This window comes from Heterocephalus glaber, unplaced genomic scaffold (genome assembly GCF_053883595.1).
Source record: "Heterocephalus glaber isolate CG9 unplaced genomic scaffold, H.glaber_assembly_v1.0 deba00001454, whole genome shotgun sequence".
NCBI classification, from domain to species: domain Eukaryota; kingdom Metazoa; phylum Chordata; class Mammalia; order Rodentia; family Bathyergidae; genus Heterocephalus; species Heterocephalus glaber.
Genome location: NW_028258303.1, coordinates 12,123,469 through 12,146,514, shown reverse-complemented (window position 1 = coordinate 12,146,514; position 23,046 = coordinate 12,123,469). Strand labels below are relative to the sequence as shown.

At 37.0% G+C, this 23,046-nt stretch overlaps 2 protein-coding genes across 4 annotated transcripts in view; one reads left to right on the top strand and one right to left on the bottom strand.

Moving 5' to 3' along the window:
- Art3 (ADP-ribosyltransferase 3 (inactive)) overlaps positions 1-23,046 on the bottom strand; it is a 148,574-nt gene that overhangs the window by 118,149 nt on the left and 7,379 nt on the right. The window lies entirely within an intron of this gene.
- LOC101722850 (solute carrier family 25 member 36) lies at positions 18,061-19,290 on the top strand. Its single transcript, XM_087215844.1, is given in 3 exon segments — positions 18,061-18,164; positions 18,167-18,481; positions 18,561-19,290. Coding segments are annotated over 3 exon segments (957 nt in total). The 5' UTR covers positions 18,061-18,088; the 3' UTR covers positions 19,127-19,290.

The window sequence follows — 23,046 nt, the reverse complement described above, 5'->3', positions numbered from 1 at the left end:
TCCATGCAAATAGGAATGAAAAGGGTGAAATGACAACAGACCCAGCAGAAATCCAGAGGATCATCAATACCTACTTCCAGAACCTATACGGCAATTAAGATGGACAACACAGAAGAAATGGACAGATTCCTAGATACATATGAATTACCAAAGTTGAATGAAGAAGACCTAAAAATCCTGAACAACCCAATATCAACCAATGAAATTGAAAATGTAATTAAAAACTTATCAAAGAAAAGCCCAGGCCCTGATGGCTTCACTGCTGAATTCTACAACACATTTAGAGAGGAACTGCTGCCACTACTGTTTAAACTCTTCAATGAAACTGAAAGGGAAGCAATACTCCCAAATTCATTGCTGGAAGCAAGCATCACCTTGATCCCCAAAGCACAGAAAGACCCAACTGAAAAAGAGAACTATAGGCCAATCTCACTAATGAACATAGATGCAAAAATCCTTAATAAGATACTGGCAAACAGAATGCAGAAGATCATCAAGAAGATCATACACCCTGATCAAGTGGGATTCATCCCAGGGATGCAGGGATGGTTCAATATATGAAAATCAATCAATGTAATACACTATATCAATAGAGCCAAGGACAAAAACCATATGATTATCTCCATAGATGCAGAAAAAGCATTTGACAAAATCCAACATGCATTTATGATAAAAACCCTACAAAAAATTGGAATAGATGGTCTCTACCTCAAACTGATAGAAGCCATCTATGAAAAACCAACAGCTAATATCATACTAAATGGTCAAAAACGGAAATCCTTCACACTAAAATCAGGAACAAGACAAGGATGTCCACTATCACCACTCTTGTTCAATACAGTTCTGGAAACATTAGCCACAGCAATTAGACAGGAGAAAGAAAAAAAAGGAATAAAGATAGGAAATGAAGAAGTCAAATTGTCATTATTTGCAGATGACATGATACTCTATATAGAAGACCCCAAGAACTCCACCAAAAGTCTTCTAGACTTAATAACCAAATTCAGTCAAGTAGCTGGTTACAAGGTCAACACACAAAAATCAATAGCATTCCTCTACACCAATGACAGACTCACTGAGAGAGAAATAGGGCAAATAATTCCTTTCACAATAGCATCCAAAAAACTGAAATACCTAGGAATCATCCTAACGAAAGAAATCAAAGACCTCTTCTCTGACAACTATGGCACTCTGAAAAGAGAGATTGAAGATGATATCAGAAAATGGACAGACATCCCCTGCTCTTGGGTAGGAAGGATTAATAGAGTGAAAATGGCCATACTTCCAAAACTGCTATATAGATTTAATGCAATTCCAATTGAGATCCCAGCAGCATACTTCATAGACCTTGAGAAAACAGCACAAAAATTTATTTGGAACAAGAAGAGACCCAGAATAGAAAAAGCAATTCTAGGTAACAGAGACATGGCAGGGGGTATCACAGTCCTCAACTTGCAACTATACTACAAAGCTACTGTGATAAAAACATCATGGTACTGGCAAAGAAACAGACTTGAGGACCAGTGGAACAGATTAGAAGATGCAGAAACAACGCCAGACACACTCAGCCATCTCATCTTCGACAAAGGAACCAAACACCCTCACTGGAGGAAAGATAGCCTCTTTCATAAACGGTGCTGGAAAAATTGGGCTTCAACTTGCCAAAGATGAAAACTAGACCTGTATTTCTCACCATGCACTAAACTAAAATGAAAATGGATTAAAGATCTAAATATTAAAATAGAAACTCTGAACCAATTGGAACAGAGGTTAGGTAGAACCCTTGAAGACATCGGTGTAGGAAAAGATTTTATGGACAAAACCTCAGTTGCCCGTGAACTAGCTCAAACAATCAACAGATTGGGATCTCTTCTTATTAAAAAGGTTCTGCACTGCAAGAGAAACCACCAACAGTGTGAAGAGACAACCCACAATGTGGGAAAAAACTTCACCTGCTCTTCCTCAGACAAAGGTCTACTATCTCGAATCTATAAAGAATTTAAAAAGATCAGACTTCCCAAATTTAAAGACCCAATCCAAAAATCGGCATCTGAAATGAACAGACATTTCTCAGATAAAGAAGTAGAAACAGCAAATAAATACATGAATAAATGTACAACATCACTGGTCATTCGAGAGATGCAAATGAAAATAACGCTGAGATTCCACTTCACTCCAGAAAGAATGGCTGCTATCATGAAATCAACCAATAACAAATGCTAGCGGGGCTGTGGGGAAAGAAGAACACTGCTCCACTGCCGGTGGGAGTGTAGACTGGTGCAAGCACTGTGGAAATCAGTATGGAGATACCTCAAAGAACTAGGACTGGAAGTCCCATTTGACCCCGCTATTCCACTGCTGGGGATCTTCCCCAAAGAATTAAAAGAATCACACCACAGTGATATATGTGCACCCTGTTCATAGCAGCGCAGTTTGTAATAGCTAAAACTTGGAAACAGCCCAAATGCCCATCAACTGGAGACTGGATAAAGAAAATGTGGGTTTTTTATAAAATGGAGTACTACTCAGCCATAAAAAATGAGAAATTAGAGACATTTATAGCTAAGTGGATGCACATTGAGGTGATACTCTTAAGTGAAATAAATAGGACACACGTGTGTAAATACCGAATAGCTTCTCTGGTGTGAGAAACTGCAAGTGTAAATAAGGACTAAATGTATAATAGGTCATGTGAAATAGGAAGAAAAGGGGCAAAGGGGAAGGAAGTGGGAGGGCTAGGGGAAAGGATAGAAGGGAATGGGATTAATATGAGAAAATGGAAAAATAGGACCAAAATCTTTGTAAATAGGGAGGAATGGAGGGGTTGAAGGGAGGGCTGGGCAAGGGTGAAAAATAAGAACCAAGAGAGACTATGTAAAGTTGCAAATTTCCAATGATGAATGTCATTATATTGTATACCTAAAATGTACCAATGATTAGAATGAATAATCGATAATGTAAAATAGGAAGAAAAGGTCCAAAGGGGTAGGGGTAGTGGGAGGGGCAGGGGAAAGGAAAGAAGGGAAAGGAAAAATGATGAGAAATGGAAAAAATGGAAATAAAGTCTTTGTAAATAGGGAAGGGTGGAGGGGGTGAAGGGAGGGCTAGGTATGGGGAAAAACTAAGAACCAAGATGCATTATGTAAAGGTACAATTCCCAATGGGAAATGTAAATGTGTTGTATACTTACAATGTACCAATAAAAGAATTTAATACAAAAAAAGTAATTTATAATAGCAACAATACTTAATAGAAAATACTTCTGAATAAAACCAACAAAGACAAGCAAGATTGTTTACACAAAATGTAGGTGAATTTTTCTAAAATAGTAACAAGTAAATGTTGAGATTAAATACTACATAATTATCCTTGTAATAAAGTTCAGCAAAACTAAAGTTAACACTTTGTTTTGTATGTGTGTTTAATGGTGAAACTGTTTTTAAGGTGCAAAGAGTAGCTGCACAACAATGTGAATGTCCTTAGTGCATTGAACTGTATTTAAAAATTAAGGGCTAGGGATTTAGCTCAGTGGTCCTGCGCCTGCCTTGAAAGCGCAAGGTCCTGAGTTCAATCCCTGGTAGGGCAAATAATAACAATAATAATAATAATAATTGTTGTTGAGATAGCAAATTTTATATGTATTTTATCATAATTTGAGAAAACAGAAAATTCAAGATAGTGTTTATCTTGGAGTTGGAAGATGCAAGGAAATGGGGATAGAGAAGAAATAGATGGCTATGTTTTAAGTTACTATCACTGTTAATGTTCTTGATTTGGCTGAAGAGTTCATGTGTCCTCACAATATGACAAATGTAAGTGTGAGTGCATGGATCTGAGATGACAGTGTATGTATCATCAGTGAAAATGAGCATCTAAATCTGCATACCTAAAGTCCATTAAAAAAATTAATCTACTACAAAGTCCTTGTTTCAGGGAAATAGCAAGTTTCAGAAACCTGCTTCCTCCATTGGAGAGAAGCCACAGAAATGTGCCAGAATTATGTCACTACTTTCTGAGCCATATCATATTTAAATATTAGGATATTAATATTAAATTGTAGTAATATTTTGGCTTAGCAAATTGAGTGGTTTAAGTCAGCATGTCATTCGGATCTCTTTCAGGGATCAAGGGCTAGAGATTTATCTCAGTGGCGCCACTCCTGCCTCCTAAGCACAAGGTTCTGAGTTCGATCTCCAGTACCAGAAAAGCCAAACAAAACACAACTTGTCTTTCAGAGATCAAAGAAATAAAGGGAGCGAGCTGGAAAGATTATGGTTAATAAAATCAATTAATAATAGTAGGAGATAAGGGCAGAGGGTAGGCAGAGACGAGCAAGAGTTGGAAATTGATTTCCTCACCCCCCCTTCCCTTTCCTCCCCTATGTCCTCTCCCTCTCTGCTGCCCTTCTTCTTTTCCTTTCTCCTTTTCTCTCCCTCTCTGGCTTCCTCTATTCCTCTGCAGGGCAGGAAGACTATGGGTTTAAGATGTATTGACAAATTTCCGTACAGAAGATCTCAAGATGTACATGGTTCTTAATACAGAATGTGGCTTTTATATTAACTGTCTGTGTAAACTGCTTATATTACAGATTTCTTTCTTAAAAATAATACCATAAAACCAATACTTGTAGCATAATTTCTTTTGTACTAACATATGCTATTTTATCAAATTTAATCTTAAGAACCACTTTATGATGTATAACTTTTTATAGTAAGCTGAGATTCCATAGCAAGATTTTCATCTAGGCAGTCTAGTCCCAGATCTTCTTAAGCACACTACTACAACTGCCTCTTGAGTTACTTTTGTCATTAGCCTTTATTGACAAATAAAATCTGTGACATCAAAAATCCTGAGACAAATCAGGATACTTGGCCATCTTTAATTAGAAGCACCAACTATCCCTGAGGAAGAAGTAGTTTATCTTGCTCAGTTGGCCCTGACCAGGATCAACAGAAGTGTGAATAGACAGGGAATTTGGAAGGAAACAATATTTGTAGCTGTTATTTTGAAAAGAATCTAACGAAGGTTATATTGACAGTGGTATATATGCAGGATCAAAGGAGCTAACAAGGGATGTTGAGGCTATCTGGTAGAAAGCTATTACGTCTCAGAAAGAGGCAAGATAAAGAAATGGTTTTACTTGCACCTAATGATAATCCCATTAGATAAGAAAAGAAGCTATATTTTCTGAAACAAAAAGTTGGTAAAAAAGAGTCATTGTTTTACATTTTTGCAAATCTAATGTGTGACTTAATAAAAGTCAGCTAGATTATCATATCTTCAGCATTTAATTTGTTGCAATATTACATGCCATGTATCCTCTGGAGAAATTATGAAAGAATGAGAGTAACAAAGATAAATAACATTTTATGAAAATAATTATGACTTTGTGGATTTCTTGAAATTATCTCAGGGACCTCAGAGGGAAGAGTATATCATCATACTTAGAGCACAGAATAGCTTATCTGTGATCATTCAGATCTTTCATAGTTATGTACTGACACTTGAGAATATCATAAAGCATTTGTATGATAGTCAGTGTTTATATTAGAGCCTTCATTGCAAAAGAAATAAACAGACAAATAATATGTAGGCTTTATATTACCATGAAAAAATACCTAAGATAATTAACTTATACAGAGGCTCACTATTTAGAGGTCTCAGTTCACGGTCTCTGGACTTTGTTGCTTTTAACCTATACAGGACATCATGGTGGAAAGTGCTATGTATTAGATAATTACAAGTATTTCAAGTAAATATAAGTGTTCTAAGAACATTATTCAATATAACACATCCCAACTAGACAAATGTAAAGGTGACTTACTATATGACTGGAAGACTGCTTCATGAAGGATTTGGTGAAAACTTTTTTTTTTGTATTAAATTCTTTTATTGGTACATTGTAGGTATACAACACAATTACATTTCTCATTGGGAATTGTACCTTTATATAATGCATTTTCTGATATCATCTTCAATCTCTCTTTTCAGAGTGCCATAGTTTTCAGAGAAGAGGTCTTTGATTTCTTTCGTTAGGATGATTCCTAGGTATTTCAGTTTTTTGGATGCTATTGTGAAAGGAATTATTTGCTCTATTTCTCTCTCAGTGAGTTTGTCATTCTTGTAGAGGAAAGCTATTGATTTTTGTGTGTTGACCTTGTAACCAGCTACCTGAATGAATTTGGTTATTAAGTCTAGAAGACTTTTGGTGGAGTTCCTGGGGTCTTCTATATAGAGTATCATGTCATCTGCAAATAATGACAATTTGACTTCTTCATTTCCTATCTTTATTCCTTTTATTTCATTCTCTTGTCTAATTGACGTGGCTAATGTTTCCAGAACTATACTGAACAAGAGTGGTGATAGTGGACATCCTTATCTTGTTCCTCATTTTAGTGTGAAGGATTTCCATTTTTGACCATTTAGTATGATATTAGCTGTTGGTTTTTCATAGATGGCTTCTATCAGTTTGAGGTAGAGACCATCTATTCCAATTTTTTGTAGGGTTTTTATCATAAATGCATGTTGGATTTTGTCAAATGCTTTTTCTGCATCTATGGAGATAATCATATGGTTTTTGTCCTTGGCTCTATTGATATAGTGTATTACATTGATTGATTTTCATATATTGAACCATCCCTGCATCCCTGGGATGAATCCCACTTGATCAGGGTGTATGATCTTCTTGATGATCTTCTGCATTCTGTTTGCCAGTATCTTATTAAGGATTTTTGCATCTATGTTCATTAGTGAGATTGGCCTATAGTTCTCTTTTTCAGTTGGGTCTTTCTGTGCTTTGGGGATCAAGGTGATGCTTGCTTCCAGCAATGAATTTGGGAGTATTGCTTCCCTTTCAATTTCATTGAAGAGTTTAAACAGTAGTGGCAGCAGTTCCTCTCTAAATGTGTTGTAGAATTCAGCAGTGAAGCCATCAGGGCCCAGGCTTTTCTTAGTTGATAAGTTTTTAATTGCGTTTTCAATTTCATTGGTTGACATTGGGTTGTTCAGAATTTTTAGGACTTCTTCATTCAACTTAGGTAATTCATATGTACCTAGGAATCTGTCCATTTCTTCTGTGTTGTCCATCTTATTGGCGTATAGGTTCTGGAAGTAGGTATTGATGATCCTCTGCATTTCTGCTGGGTCTGTTGTCATTTCACCCTTTTCATTCCTAATTGCATGGATTTGTGCCTTTTCTTTCCTTTTTCTGACAAGGTTGGCTAAAGGTTTGTCAATATTGTTGATTCTTTCGAAGAACCAACTCTTGGCTTCATTGATATTTTGTATCATTCTCTTAGTCTCCATTGCATTGATTTCTCCTATGATCTTTATAATTTCCTCCCTTATATGAGCTTTGGGTTTGTCCTGCTCTTCTTTTTCTAGAAGCTTGAGGTTCAGCATCAGGTTGTTTAATTGCTCTCGTTCTGTTTTCCTAATATGTGTATTCACTGCTATGAATTTCCCTCATAAGACTGCTTTCATTGTGTCCTATAGATTCCGATATGTTGTATTGTCATTGTCATTTAATTGAAGGAACTGTCTGATTTCTTCTTTAATTTCCTCTGTGACCCATTGCTTACTCAGAAGTGTGTTGTTCAATTTCCACGTGTTTATGAAAGTTTTTGTGTTTCTTTTGCTATGGATCTCCAATTTCATTGCACTATGGTCTGATAATGTACAGGGGATAACTTCAATTCCTTTGCACTTACTTAAACATGTTCTATGTGTGAGTATGTGGTGTATTTTGGAGAATGACCCATGTGCAGCTGAGAAGAATGTGTATTCTGATTTGGTGGGGTGGAAGACTCTGTAAACATCTGTTAAGTTCATTTCTTCAAGAGTTCGATTGAGTTCTAGTATTTCATTACTTATTTTTAGTTTAGTTGATCTATCTATTTGGGACAGTGGGTGTTGAGGTCCCCCACTACAATTGTATTAGTGCATATATGACTTTTCATGTCAGTTAGTATTTGTTTTATATAGTTGGGTGCACTAGTGTTTGGTGCATAGATATTTATGATTGTCATCTCTTCCTCTTGGATTCTTCCCTTTACAAGGATGTAGTGTCCTTCTTCATCTCTCTTAATTAGTGTTAGTTTGAAATCTACTTGATCTGCAAAGAGGATAGCTACTCCTGCTTTTTTGGGGGGTTCCTTTGCATGGAGTATTGTTTTCCACCCTTTAACTTTCAGTCTATGAGTTTCCTTTTGAATTAAGTGTGTTTCTTGTATGCAGCATATTGTTGGATTTTGCTTCTTGACCCATTCTGCCAGTCCATTTCTTTTGATTGGTGAATTGAGACCATTAACATTGATGGTTATAACTGAAACCTATTGACTTGTCATTGCCATGACTTTTTCTTTTTGTTGGGTTCTCCCCCTTTACATTTAATTTCTTGTCATGCCAGATGGGTACATTCTGCTTTGCTTCCTGGGGTTGTGATCCTCAATGTCTGTTCCTAGGATATTGTGTAAAATTCTTTGGAGTGCTGGTTTGGTATTCACGAAGTTCCTAAGGTGCTCTTTGTCATGAAAGTATCTTATTTCTCCAACCATTTTGAAAGATAGTTTTGCAGGGTACATCAATGTGGGTTGGAGGCTGTTTTCTTTTAGGGCTTGGAATATGTCACTCCAAGCTCTTCTTGCCTTGATGGTTTGTGTTGAGAAGTCTGCTGTGATTCTGATGGGCTTTCCTTTTTATGTGATTTGTTTCTTTTCTCTGACTGCTTGGAGAACTTTGTTCTTCTGTTGGATTTCTGGAATCTTAACAATTATATGCCTATGTGTAGATTTTTTTTTTGATCAAAGCTATTTGGAGTCCTATACGCCTCACTTATCTGTATGTCAGGCTCTTTTCCCATGCTTGGGAAGTTTTCTGCCATTATTTCTGTGAAGAGGTTTTTTATGTCATCTCCACTCTCTCTTGTTTCTTCATTGAGCCCAATCAGTCTTATGTTATTCTTCTTTGCATCATCTAGCAGCTGCTGGATGGATTTCTCATGTTCCCATATAATTTTGAAGCAATTTTTCTTTTCCTGGTCACTAATTGCAATTTTATCTTCTATATCTGAAATTCTGTCCTCACATTGGCTCATTCTGCTGTGTAGACTTTCAATGGAGTTTTTCATGTCCTGGAAATGTCTTTGCATCTGTTTTATGGATTCCATGTGTTTCCTATGTTGGGATTCCATCATGTTCCTGAGCTCCTCTCTAGATTTATTAATCATGTCTTGCACTAGGGGCACAATTTCTCCTGTTATCTGAGAAATTATTTCTGATTTCATTTTTTCCAGATCCCTTTTTGTTGCCAGTTCAGTGGGTTCAGGTGGTTGAGTATCAGAGTATTCCATCTCATTTCCCTTTGGGGTTGCTGTAGGTGATCTGGAAGTCTGGTTTTGAGACTTATTTACATGTTTTCTCATTTTGACTGGGGTGGGGGGCTGTTAGCACCTGCACGGATTACCTCCTCTGAGCTGGGTGAGGTGGGCCAGGGGCCGCGAGCAGCGATAGGGATGGTGACCCAAAAGCCCTTTCCTGTGGGCTGGAAGCAGCCAGCAGGATGGTGGCTGGGAAACCCCTTCATCTGGACCAGGAGCAGTGGGATGGTGGCTCAGAAGCCCCTCCCTCTGGGCCGGGAGCGGTGGGAGGGATGGTGGCCCACAAGCCCCTTCCTCTGGGCCAGGAGCAGCGGGACAGAAGGTGGCCCAAAAGCCCTTTCCTCTAGGCTGGGAGCAGCAAGAGAGATGGTGACCGGGAAGCCCCATCTTCTGGACCAAGAGCAGTGGTACAACGGCTCAGAAGCCCCTACCTCTGAGCCGGAAACAGCAGGACTCAGTACCTTGGTCTGGTGGTCTGGTGTCCTCTGCATCTTTGTAGTGTGGATTCAGGTGGCTTCCTGTCTGCAGCAGGGTGATTTGTTGTCTTCTGCATGACTCAGGACCTCGGTAGGGCATGCACAGACCTTCCTGTGTGCAGCGGGCTGATTCGGCGTGTTCTGTGTGACTCAGGACCTCCGTAGGGCATGGGCCGACTTGCCTCTCTGCAGCGGGCTGATTCGGCATGTTCTGTGTGACTCAGGACCTCCGTAGGGCATGGGCAGACCTGCCTGTCTGCAGCGGGCTGATTCGGCGTGTTCTGTGCAACTCAGGACCTCGGTAGGTCATGGGCAGACCTGCCTGTCTGCAGTGGGGTGATCTGGCATCTTCCACGCGACTCAGGACCTCGGTAGGGTGTGCACAGACCTGCCTGTCTGCAGCGGGCTGATTAGGCATGTTCTATTGCTATTATAAATTTCTTCTTTGATAACATTTTAAATTACTTGCTACTGGCACAGAAAATACAATACACTGATCTAACCATCCATTTTAATAAACTCTGCTACTGCTTCTAAAACGTGTTATGGGGGTTCTGTGCAAACAATTTCATTATGTGCAAGAGTTTATTTCTTCCTTTCCAATTCCCAGAGCTTCAGTTTCTCTGTTACATCATTCAGGGTAGGATCTGAAAAAGCACAAATTGGGCATCCTTGTCTTGCTTCACTGTATGCTTTTATTTATCATAGGAAATTCAGGTTACCAATATAAGTCCTTTCCTGTTAGCAAACGCTACTTGATTCCAATTCTCAGTTCTACCATGAGTCAGGCTTGCAGTTTGTGATTAATAAACACATTTGCCCTCATTTATAAGTGCATTATCCAGAAGCAGCATATTGTTCATGGCACCTAGGAGATAAGCTGATACTTAAAGAGGGGTATATTTCTGAAATTCTTTTTTTTGGAATCAAACTGAGGACCTTGCACTTGCCAGGCAGGCGCAGCACCACTGAGCTACATCCGATCAGTGAAAAAAGTCATTAAACTTGTTCTAAAACTTTAAAACTCTATTATCAGGGCCGCCATCTCAAGCTCCTAGGGCAGAGAAAGTGAGTCATGCGGGCGCCAGAAGCACCCCCCCCACCCCGCCTGGGGAAATGAGAAGGAAGACACATAAACAAGCCTCAAAAACAGACTTCCGGATCACCTACAGCAACCCCAAAGGGAAATGGGATGGAACACTCTGATACTCAATCACCTGGACTCCCTGAACTGGCAACAAAAGAGGATCTGGGAAAAGTGAAATCAGAAATACTTTCTCAGATAATAGCTAAGATTTTGCTCATGGTGCAAGACATGATTAATAAATCTAGAGAGGACACAGATAAAAAAAATAGAGGATCTGAGGAACATGATGCAATCCCAACATAGGAAATAAATGGAATCCATAAAACAGATGCAAACAGATTTCCAGGAGATTAGAAACTCCATCGAAAGTCTGTGCAGCAGAATGAACCAATGTGAGGATAGAATTTCAGATATAGAAGAAAAGACTGCAATTAGTGACCAGGAAAAGAAAAATTGCTTTAAAATTGTAAGGGAACATGAGAAATCAATGCAGCAGCTGCTAGACGATGCCAAGAAGAAACATAAGACTGATTGGAGTCAATGAAGAAACAGGAGAGAGTGCAGATGACATAAAAAAACTGTTCACAGAAGTGATGGCAGAAAACTTCCCAAGGAAGGGAAAAGAGCTTGACATACAGATAAGTGAGGCAGCATATAGGACTCCAAATAGCCTTGATCAAAAAAAATCTACACATAGGCATATAATAGTTAGGATTCCAGAAATCCAACAGAAGAACAAAATTCTACAAGCAGTGAGAGAAAAGAAACAAATCACATACAAAGGAAAGCCCATCAGAATCACAGCAGACTTCTCAATGCAAACCCTCAAGGCAAGAAGAGCTTGAAGTGATGTATTTCAAGCCCTAAAGGAAAACAGCCTCCAACCCAGATTGATGTACCCTGCAAAACTATCTTTCAAAATTGATGGAGAAATAAGATACTTTCATGATAAAGAGCACCTCAGGAACTTCATGAATATCAAACTGGCACTCCAAAAAATTTTAGACAATACCCTAGGAAGAGACAATGAGGTTCATAACCCCAGGAAGCCCAGCAGAATGAATCCATTGGGTGTGACAAATTAAACACAAAGGGGGAGAATCCAACAGAAAGAAAAAGTCATGACAAGGCTTTTAAAACTTTTAACTTCATCTCCCATGTGCTCGCTTCGGCAGCACATATACTTCATCTCCGTAATGAGTGTATAATTCAATCTTGTTATTGTACTGATTAGTATTTTTCTGATTCTAGAGTTGCACACCTTTTCTTGTGCTGTACTGGCTATTTATCATCTTCTTATGTCTACTTTTTAATTGGGTTGTCTATTAATGAGCTCTAAGAATTCTTTATATATTCTGGTCACAGGTTATATCCATTGTAAATATGGTCTGTTTAAGGAGTACTTCTCATTTTAATGATGTCATTTAAAGTTCTAAATTTTGATGGAATCTCATTTATCAATTTTTTTCTTTTATACATCATGTCTTTTGTATCCTAGGTAGTTCTTGCCTACCCTGAATTCATAAATATTTTCCCTTATAATTTTTTCTTAAACTTTTATACTTTTAGGATTTCATATTTAGGTTCATAGATCCCTTCAAGTTATTTTCATGTATGGAAATAAAGGGTTGAGGTTAATTTTTTATATACAGATACCAGGTGTTCTAGTGCCATTTGCTTAAAACACTATCTCTTCCTCGGCTCTTGAATTGAGTTTATATTCTATAAAATGCTAATGTTAAATAATCTTTCAAGACCCAGTGGACCATATATGTGTAGTTCTATTTCTAGATTCTCTGTTTTATTCCAATGATCTATATGTCTTTCCTTACACCAACACTGCCTTGATTACTGTAGCTTTAGAAGAAGTCTTAAAATTAGGTACTAAACATCTTCCAACACTGTTTTTTTCATTTTACTTTTCTAGGTCCTTTGTACTCCTACATAACTTTTAAATTTCAATATCCAATTCTTCATATATAGCAAGTATACACAGACTTGAATTTTTATATATATCTTGTGTTTTCTAATCCTGCTAAATTCAAATACAAGTTCTAGGGGCTCCTAGAAATTTCTTAGTATTTTCTCTGTAGATGATCATTTCATCTACATATAAAGATTTTGCTTCTACCTTGCCAATCCTATCCTAATTGTGTCATTTTATTGCCAGACTATTTTGGTGGGGCCTAGGTTTCAAAGTTTAATGGACAGATAAAGAGTAGGCATATCTGCCCTTGTTCCCCACCTTAAGGAGAAAGCATTGTATCTTCTCCATTCATATAAGGCATTCTCGCTGGAAGTATGGAGTACATGTCTTTAATCTGTTGAGAAGTTTCTGTTCTACTTCTAGTCTCCTGATAGCTTTTACCATGAACAGCTGTGGAATTTAGTCCAATACTTTTTCTCCAGCTAGTGACAAGATCATATGGCTTTCTCCTTTCCTCTGTTAAAATGACGACTTTTGGGGGTGGATCTTCCAATGCTGAACCAACACTGTCATCCCTATAACAAAACCACTTTCTACATACTGCCAGATCAGACTTCTAATAGTTTGTTTTGTTAAACAAATTTCTATCTATGTTCATACTTTTTTCTTCTATGTTGAGTTCCTAAAATGAGGGGAGAAGTGTTCCTTCTTTTTTCTGCTTTAATTGTTTGATATAATTTATCAGTTAAAATGTATATGAGCCTGCTGTTGTCATATAGGTAGGTTTTCAAGCTAGGAATAGACTTTCTTTAATAGATGCTATTCAAATTTTGTATTTCCTCCAGAGTTAGTTTCATTAATTTGTTTTCCAAGGTACTTCTTAGAAGTTGTCAAATTTATTTCAAAACAGATTTTTGTAATATGCTTTCTATATCCTTTTAAAGTCTGTAATATCTGTGGTAATGTCTCCTAGATCTTGAAAGCAGAATTTTTAAAATGTATAATTGATATTGTGTAACAGGAAGAAAAGGTCTAAAGGATCAGGGGAAGTGGGAGGGGTAGGGGAAAGGACAAAAGGGAAAAGAAAAATTATGAGAAAAGGAAAAAAATGGAAACAAAGTCTTTGCAAATAGAGAAGGGTGGAGGGGGTAAAGGGAGGGCAAGGGAAGGGGAAAAAAAAAGAATCAAGATACTCGCGTAATAGTACAAGACGCCAATGATGAATGTAACTGTATTTTATACCTAAAATGTACCAATAAACTTAATGGGAAAAAAATATATCTACTATCAGGAAAAATTATGATAAAAGAAAAAAATGGAAATGATGTCTATGTAAATAGGAAAGGGTGGAGGGGGTGAAGGGTGCACAGGTAATGGGGAAAAAACAAGAATCAAGATACATCATGTACAGGCACAAACACCCAATGATAAATGTAAACGTATTGTGTACCTAAAATGTAAACCTATTGTGTACCTAAAATGTACCAATAAAATGACTTAAGAATAAAAACAAAAATCTACTATCAGGCTCAGAATAATCTGAAAGATAATAGGTTAAGTATTATGCATTTGAAGATAAGAAAATTGAAGCAGAGATAGACCTAACAATTTGTCCAGGATCATTCAAAAAGTTAGAGAATGACACACTGTACATCTAGATTGTCAATCCATGACATCATCCTTTCAAATGAGAAGGAAGGAAAAACAGTGCAAGGTCTAGATCTATCCCAACAGAAGGTATTCTCAGCCCTTTCAAGCATGATGATTATGAGAGTCTACTACCCATCTGTCAGCGCTCATTCTCAAAATGGCTGTAAATGATGAGACACATGGGTAAAAGTATGTAACCAGTATTACCAAATACCTCCAGCTAAGAGAATACTTTGATAGCCCAAAGTCAAAACTATGAAGTTCCTCTTTGCCCAAACTCTCATACTTTCCAAAGAGTATCCTACACCAGCTGAGGAGATTTCTAGTCTCAGGAAATTGTTGAATTTCTCCTGCTCTCTTTAGGAAATTTCTTCTAAGTACATTAGTCTCTCAGCATTTTTTCTGGGTCTGTATTCAGAAGCCTATGAGGGCAGAATTTTGTTTTGTTTTTTGGCCTTATGCCATAATCAGACACTTAAATTAATGGCAGTTGAAACTGAAACTAGGGCTGGGGATTTAGCTCAGTGGTTCTGCCACCTGCCTCGCAAGCACAAGGTCCTGAGTTCGATCCCCAGTACCAAAAAATAAAAAGGAAAAAAAAAAAAACATAATGGTTAAAAGAAAAAGAAAGAAACTGAAACTAAAATGGGGTACTTCCTTAACTCATTTTCTTTCAAAACTAGATTCAGATCAGTGAATACCAGGAGAGTGAATATACAACAGCCTTGCAAGAATTGAATAAAAACTTAAAGAGTTATTTACATTTTTATTCAAATAACCCATGTAGGGTTGGGTATGGGTGAAACAAATTATAGTGAGTTTGTTATTGTCTATATGTATAATTTTGACTTTTTTCCTGATTTTCCGCATTGATATTTATGAAATTTCTCCCCTGAACAGACCGCCCCCTCCCCCATTCAAAACAAGAGGAGAATTGTTTGGTTTGATTTTATTCTCACCAGGCAATGTACTGATTCAACTTTCCAGGTTCTCTGATCCTGTTAACTTAGTTCTCTAAACAAAGTACAGAGACAATAACAAGAACAAGACGAGTTCTCTCTCATTCTTCTTTCAAGACCACCCATAGCCATATATGTACTATACAGCAAGAGTTCTATCCCCTCATTTGTTCAATGCATAATTAAGATACTGACAAGAAGTAATTAAGAAGTGCTGTATATTTACACCAGAGTCCTTAGAATGAAGATTCTGAACTACAGCTAGCTGAAAATATCTTTAATAACTTCTATAGAAATTATAATCTTAAGTAAAACTTGGTCCTAAGACTAGGGAAAATAATACCTATGTCCACATGTTAAAATCTGATGAGCCAACATAAATTCTTTCTGAAGAAGTACAACTCTTATTTATGCTGCTACTTTTTAATAACTCTTTGTTTTTTTTTTGAAACAGAGTCTCATTATGTTGTTCAGGTTGGCCTTGAACTATGTGATCCAAGCTGGCCTTGAACTCACAGCAATTCTCCTGCCTCAGCTTCCAAAGTGCTGGGATTTCAGGTGGGTGCCATCACACCTGGCTATGCTACTACTTAAATTATGTAAAGACCCATCCATCCATCCATCCAATTATTTATTGAATTTTTCCAATATGCCAGGTAATATTCTCATTGCTGAGGATACAGCTGTGAATAAGAAAAAAACATCCCTTCCCTACTGGGGTTTACAGTCTAGCATGGAGAAATAGATATTATACAAATTAATAAACCAAACAAATATCTGACAGTAAGAAATGTCAGGCAGAGAATTAAAATAGGGTCATGAATGGTTCAGATTGTGAAGGAAGAGAATATACAATCTAGCTAAAATCTAAATATCCATAAGGAACCACCTATGCAAAGAACAGGCAGGAAATGATTCCAAATAAAGAAAAGCACTAATGTAATTGTCACTGTGACTGTAGTACAATGAACAGTTTAATGTGAGATGAGGCGAGACATATAGAAAGCAGCCAAATCACCGAGAACCTAGTAAAATGGGTTAATTAAAACTTTAGATCTTATTCTAAACATAGTGGAAGTTGCTGGAAAATCTTAGATGCAGAGGGGCGACATGATCACTTATGTATTTAAAATACAATTCTAGTGCTTGCTTTGGCAGCACATATACTAAAATTGGAATGATAAAATATAATTCTATTCTACTGCTAAATATGGATCCAAAAAAATCAAGGCATACATCCTTCAAAAATACTTGTGCAAAAAAGCTTCATAACAGCCTTATACATAACTAAAACCTGAAAATAGTAAAAGTATCCACCACCAACAAACAAACCAGTATGGTCTAAAGGGAACAAAGTGATTCATGCAACTACTGTACACAGATGAATCTATAAAACACAGAGTAAAAGATGTCTAACACAGAAGCATACATTGCTGAAATGATTTCATTTATATGAAGTTCCAGAATAGGCAAAACCAATCCAAGGTGAAAAAAAATTGGAAGAGTGGCTGGGTCAGATATAAAGTGGGGTGAAAAGGATTCAATTCACATGAAATCTCCATAATAGCCAAATTTATAGAGAGACCACGGATTCACTGTTGCAGAGCTGAGAATGGTAGGAAGGTTGAATGATAACTAAGGAATATGAAGTTTCTTTTTGTGGTGATGAAAGTGTTCTAAAATTGATTAGGTAATGGTTATACCATACTTTGAAACAATTAAAATCCATTGAATTTTATATGTTAGCGTGTTAATCATGTAGGACCTAAATTATCTCTTCACAAAGCCATTTTAAAATGAAGCAAGAGGGCGGGGGATCTAGCTCAGTGGTTCCGCCACCTGCCTCACAAGCACAAGGACCTGAGTTCAATCCTCGGTACCAAAAAAAAGAAAGAAAAGAAACAAGGAAATTCAAATAGTGTACTAAGTAATATGGGTTGTTGGTTTTTTTTTGGTATCGGGGATCGAACTCAGGACCTAGGGCTTGTGACACAGATACAGTGCCACTGAGCTAAATCCCAGGTGGTAATATATATTTTATATAAAAGAAAGTAACTGAAACACAAACAAAAGAAACAAGACAAAAAAACAAATAGTAAAATGGCAGATGTTAAGACCTACTATATCATCAATTATATTAATTGTAAATGCACTAACACTTCAATTAAAAGACAGATGGGCAGAATGAATTTTTAAAATGTATCATTCAACTATACACTATATATAAGAGAAATACTCCACATTCAAAGACACAAATAGATTGAAACTGAAAGAACCAAGAAAGACATATCATGTCTACAATAAACAAAAGAAAGGCAGAATGGCTACACTAACAAAATAGATTTTAAGGCAAAAATTGTTAGAGACAAAAACATTTTATAATGAGTCCACAAGGAACAACAGAAATAGCAGAAATGGAAGGAGAGAGCCGAGCGTGAGTGGGCGGCAGCGCGCGGGGAGGGCTGCGCGGGTTGCCCTCTGCAGCCGCGTCTCCACCATCCCCTCGCCGTCCCGGGGCGTTGTACGTCTCCTTCCGGGACCAAAGCCGCCCGCAGTAGTGGGCAGCCCCAGCCGCGTCCCCGCTGAGCTCCCAGAGGACATGCTGGAGAGAGAATGAGCCAGAGGGACACGCTGGTGCATCTGTTTGCCGGGGGATGTGGTGGCACAGTGGGACCTATTCTGACATGTCCACTGAAGTTGTAAAAACACGGCTGCAGTCGTCTTCTGTGACACTTTGTATCTCTGAAGTTCAGCTGAACACCATGGCTGGAGCCAGTGTTAACCAAGTAGTCTCTCCTGGACCCCTCCATTGCCTAAAAGTAATCTTGGAAAAAGAAGGGCCTCGTTCCTTGTTTAGAGGATTAGGCCCCAATATAGTGGGGGTGGCCCCTTCCAGAGCAATATACTTTGCTGCTTACTCCAACTGCAAGGAAAAATTGAATGGTGTATTTGATCCTGATTCTACCCAGGTTCACATGATTTCGGCTGCAGTGGCAGGCATTTACTGTACATTTCTCCCGAGAAAAGAGTGAGATCGTGTCATCTCATGCTCCCCATCCGCAGGTCACTTCCTGTAGAAATACAGACTAACTTAAACCTCATTTTACTGCAATCACTGCAACCAACCCCATTTGGCTTATAAAGACTCGGTTACAGCTTGATGCAAGGAACTGTGGGGAAAAGCAAATGGGTGCTTTTGAATGTATCCGTAAAGTGTATCAAACAGATGGACTTAAAGGATTTTACAGGGGCATGTCTGCTTCCTATGCTGGCATATCAGAGACTGTTACCCATTTTGTTATTTATGAAAATATAAAGCAAAACCTACTGGAATGTAAGACTGCTTCTATGATAGAAAATGGTGAAGAGTCTGTAAAAGAAGCATCAGATTTTGTGGGAATGATGCTTGCTGCTGCCACCTCAAAAACTTGTGCCCCAACTATAGCATATCCACATGAAGTTGTAAGAACAAGACTACGTGAAGAAGGAACAAAATATAGATCCTTTTTTCAGACACTGTCTTTGGTGGTTCAAGAAGAAGGTTACGGATCCCTCTACCGTGGTCTAACAACTCAATTGGTGAGGCACATTCCAAACACAGCCATTATGATGGCCATCTATGAATTAGTGGTCTACCTCCTCAATGGATAGCAGCACAGGCTGCCACACTGCAAGAGGGAAGACCAAAAGATTATAGTGGATCATGGAATATTGGAGTCAGCATGGTGGACAGAAAGAATAGTAGTTTGGGAACATGTACCATAATATGCCCAAGTGGAAGTTTGGTGAAGATAGCTATACCACATTACTTAGTTTTTCAGTAATGTGGAAAAACCTTAGCCACCTCTAAAGGAAATGCCTTTGGAAGCACTCCTTTGTCAAAATTGCCATTTCTCTACCTTGTCCACCAGATACAGTTGTGTTTTATTGACCCATAACATTGAGAGTATAGTGTTTATTCCAAGAGGATTTTTCAAGTCTTCTAAACAAAGCCATCCTTAAGTATGTACTGTACTGTAGATAACATAAATATCTAACTTCTGACTTTTAATTCCTGTAATACTGTAAGATAACAATAATTGGTAGATACTCAGTATTCCCATTTTGCTGAGATGACTTGGCACAATATTTTAATTATTTGGCACCAGTAATCACTTTTTGACAACCAAGGAACTGTAGTCTAAATATCTTGTGTATTAAAATGTTTGAGTCTCTTCAGCTAACAGGTGCTTGATGTTTAGCATAATGTAGACTTCAAATTGTTACTATATAAAACTCACATAATACTTTGCAGATTAAAAAATTAACCAGTAAATTATTGATTCTTGACCATTTCAGTGACTTGAACGTGCTTATGGAACATGAATGAATGCATTTGTCTTTTCAGTAATTTAATAGTTTTGAACATGAATTATCATCTATCATATCTAGGTATCATTTACTTAAATTAGAAAAATTTACTGCTTCTCTTTACTTCACATTACGAATTTGGGCCTGAATTTATTTCCAGGTCAGTATAGATTACACTTATTTGGTAGAGAAAATGGTAATTTTCAGTTTGACCCTTAAAATTTTTTTGAAGGTGATACTAATATCTGGGACAAAATAAATACTATAGAAGAGGGACTTTCTGCTGTCTGATTCAGCAGGCAGTGTTTTTAATTGACTTTTGTAAATGAACAAGGTGATTTTTTATAAATTTATTCTGACCTAGTTTCCTTGAATGGTATATCATAGATTCAGGTTCATTTGGGTTAAATGTGCTAATAGGATATAGTTTTTAAATTTTGCTGTTGAGTCATCTATACCTTTTAATACTTTAAATGTACCATGTGTATGACCCTTATAAAGATGTTTGCTGTAATACTGTTAAAGAGACTTTGCCTATGGATATTGCTCTCCCAGTGTATGACACTTCTGCAATTAAACTCCAGTGTGTTATTCATTTCAGTAAAAAAATAAAAATAAAAAGAAATAGAAAAATGGGGGAGGCATCTATATTTCTAGTAAAAGAAAAAAATTCAGCATGGTGATAAGACTTGAGAGTTGTCTAGCTACAGAAATAACAAATTGTTGCATGGTATCTAAAATTTATTTGAGATATTTAAAAATTTGCAATAAAATTCACTTCTTAAGTACAAATTAATGTATTTTAACAAGATTAGAATATAAATTTCAGAATACAGCAAGAAACAAATATCTTTCAGTCACAAAAAGTCCAGGACATGTATATAATGCTTAACATAATCTAATACAGAGTCCAACTCAATATGGTCTGTTTTAGGCAAGAAAACCACTTCTTAAAAATACTAATAAGCACCTCCATCTAATTATTTACTGGGTAACACATTTGTACATGTATTTTTTACACATATGTTTACAGTATTTTTTTTGGTGGTACTGCAAATTGAACCTAGTCTTTTACAATGAACTACATCCCTATCCCTTTAAAAAAATTTTTTAAATTTTGCAATAGGGTTTCTCTAAGTCACTAAATTACCCAAACTAAGTTTGAGCCTGCAATCCTCTCAGAGTGCTGGGATCACACACACCCAGTGGCATTTTGTTGTTGTTGTTGTTTTGGTACTGGGGATCAAACTAGGGTCCTTGTGCTTGCACAGCAGGTGGCGAAACCACTGAGCTAAATTCCAGGCCCTCCCAGTGGCATTGTTCATTTCAGTATGAAGTTCTGTGTTAAAACAAATACATTTTAAACTTTTTCTAGGTGTTTAGTTCCTTTTAAAAAACTTTACACATCTTTATGGGATATATTATGGCAACTCAATCTGTGAATACAATGTTTATTAATCAAATCAGGGTAACAAGCATTTCCGTATCTTCAACCACCAATCGCTTTTACGTTTGGGAACTTTGTACTCTACTGTGCTAAAGAAGAACCAGGAACAACAACTTCACTCTGTGATTCTAGTACCCCTACTGAAATTCTTCTGTCTGCTACCATCTCACCTTTCTCAGTCTTGACTGACCAATATTCCATTTCATTCTTCTTCAAGGGCGGCTTATCAGTTTTCACAAATGAGTGAGAATATGTGATATTTGTCTGTGTCTGGCTTGGTTCACTTACTATTATCTTCAGTTCCACTTATATTGTTACAAATTTCAGACTTCCATTATTTTATTTATTTTTTATTTAAAAGTATTTTTTTCCGGTACCAGGAATCCATTATTTTAAATTTTCCTAGGTTTGAAATATCAACTGCCTCATTATCATATTACAGGTATCTCATTTTGGATCACTTGATATCACTCACTTGCAAAGAACATAATCAATGATCATATAGTACTATATCCCTTGGATACTACGAAATTTCAACTGTCAGGTCCAATACTTGTTCTACTACAAAGGATATCACATGCTTTCTACTGATGCCATCTCCTATAACAATCAGCCAAGTACTACTGAGTGCTAAGAAACAGTTTTGTTCCAATTTTTCATCCAGTTTAAACTGTGCTGAGTTCAGTTACCTGTCACTATCTCAACCACTGACGCACTGTTTTCCTTTGCTTTGCATCAGACTATCTTCTGGAACTAAACCCCATATTAAATCAACCTGTTTTCTTCCTGTCACAAGTTGTTCTGTCAAGCTCTTTCTATTCCTTTTAATTTTACACCTCCTTTTAAATTTATTTCCTCAAGAAATACTCTTTGTTTTTCACAATAATCCTCTTATAGCTATGACTCCTCACATCACTGTAGATGTCACCTTATGTCATTTTCATTTAAGCATTCACTGTAAGACATGAAACCTGTTAAATGCATCAGAAATTAGGTATCCAAGTAAATAGTGTTTTCTCTCAAAAAGTTATATTGGAAGCTATTCACTTATTCTAAAAATGTTATGAATGTTCAAAGTATGTACGGAATTCTTTGAAATATAACAGTGCCATATCTTTGACCCTACCTATGAAAATCAATTCTATCACTTAATAGTATTTGGTCAAGGGGCACTGCCCATCTAAAACACCTAATAATCAGATACAATTTGCTATTACCAAAAGCTAGATTTACCTATAAAAGATTAAACACTGCCCTAACTGGTAATATTAAAAATATTTTTAAAGCCAGGTGTGGTGGTGCATGCCTGTAATCCCTTCACTCAGGAGGCTAAGGCAAGGAGGATTGTTGCAAGTTTGAGGCCAGCCGCAGCTACACAGTGAGCTCAAGGCCAGCCTGAACTACAAGTGGAACTCTATATCAAAAAATATATTTTAAAAAATAACCTCTGAAGGCAATCACAAAAGCCTAAAACAAATACTGAGAAAATGCTTCATAACTATATATATATATATATATATATATATATATATATATGAATGGCAGCCTAATATAACCATCAAACCTCATAGATCTATGAAATGAAAATAATTACTACTTTCTTCATAGGGTTATTGTAGGGGGAAAATCACAAAGTATAACCCAACTATAATCTATCTTTCTTTTTTTTTTTTTGGTACCAGGCATCCAACTCTGGACCTTGTGCTTGCGAGGCAGATGGCAGAACCACTGAGCTAAATCCCCAACCCAGTAAATAATATATTTCTAATCATGC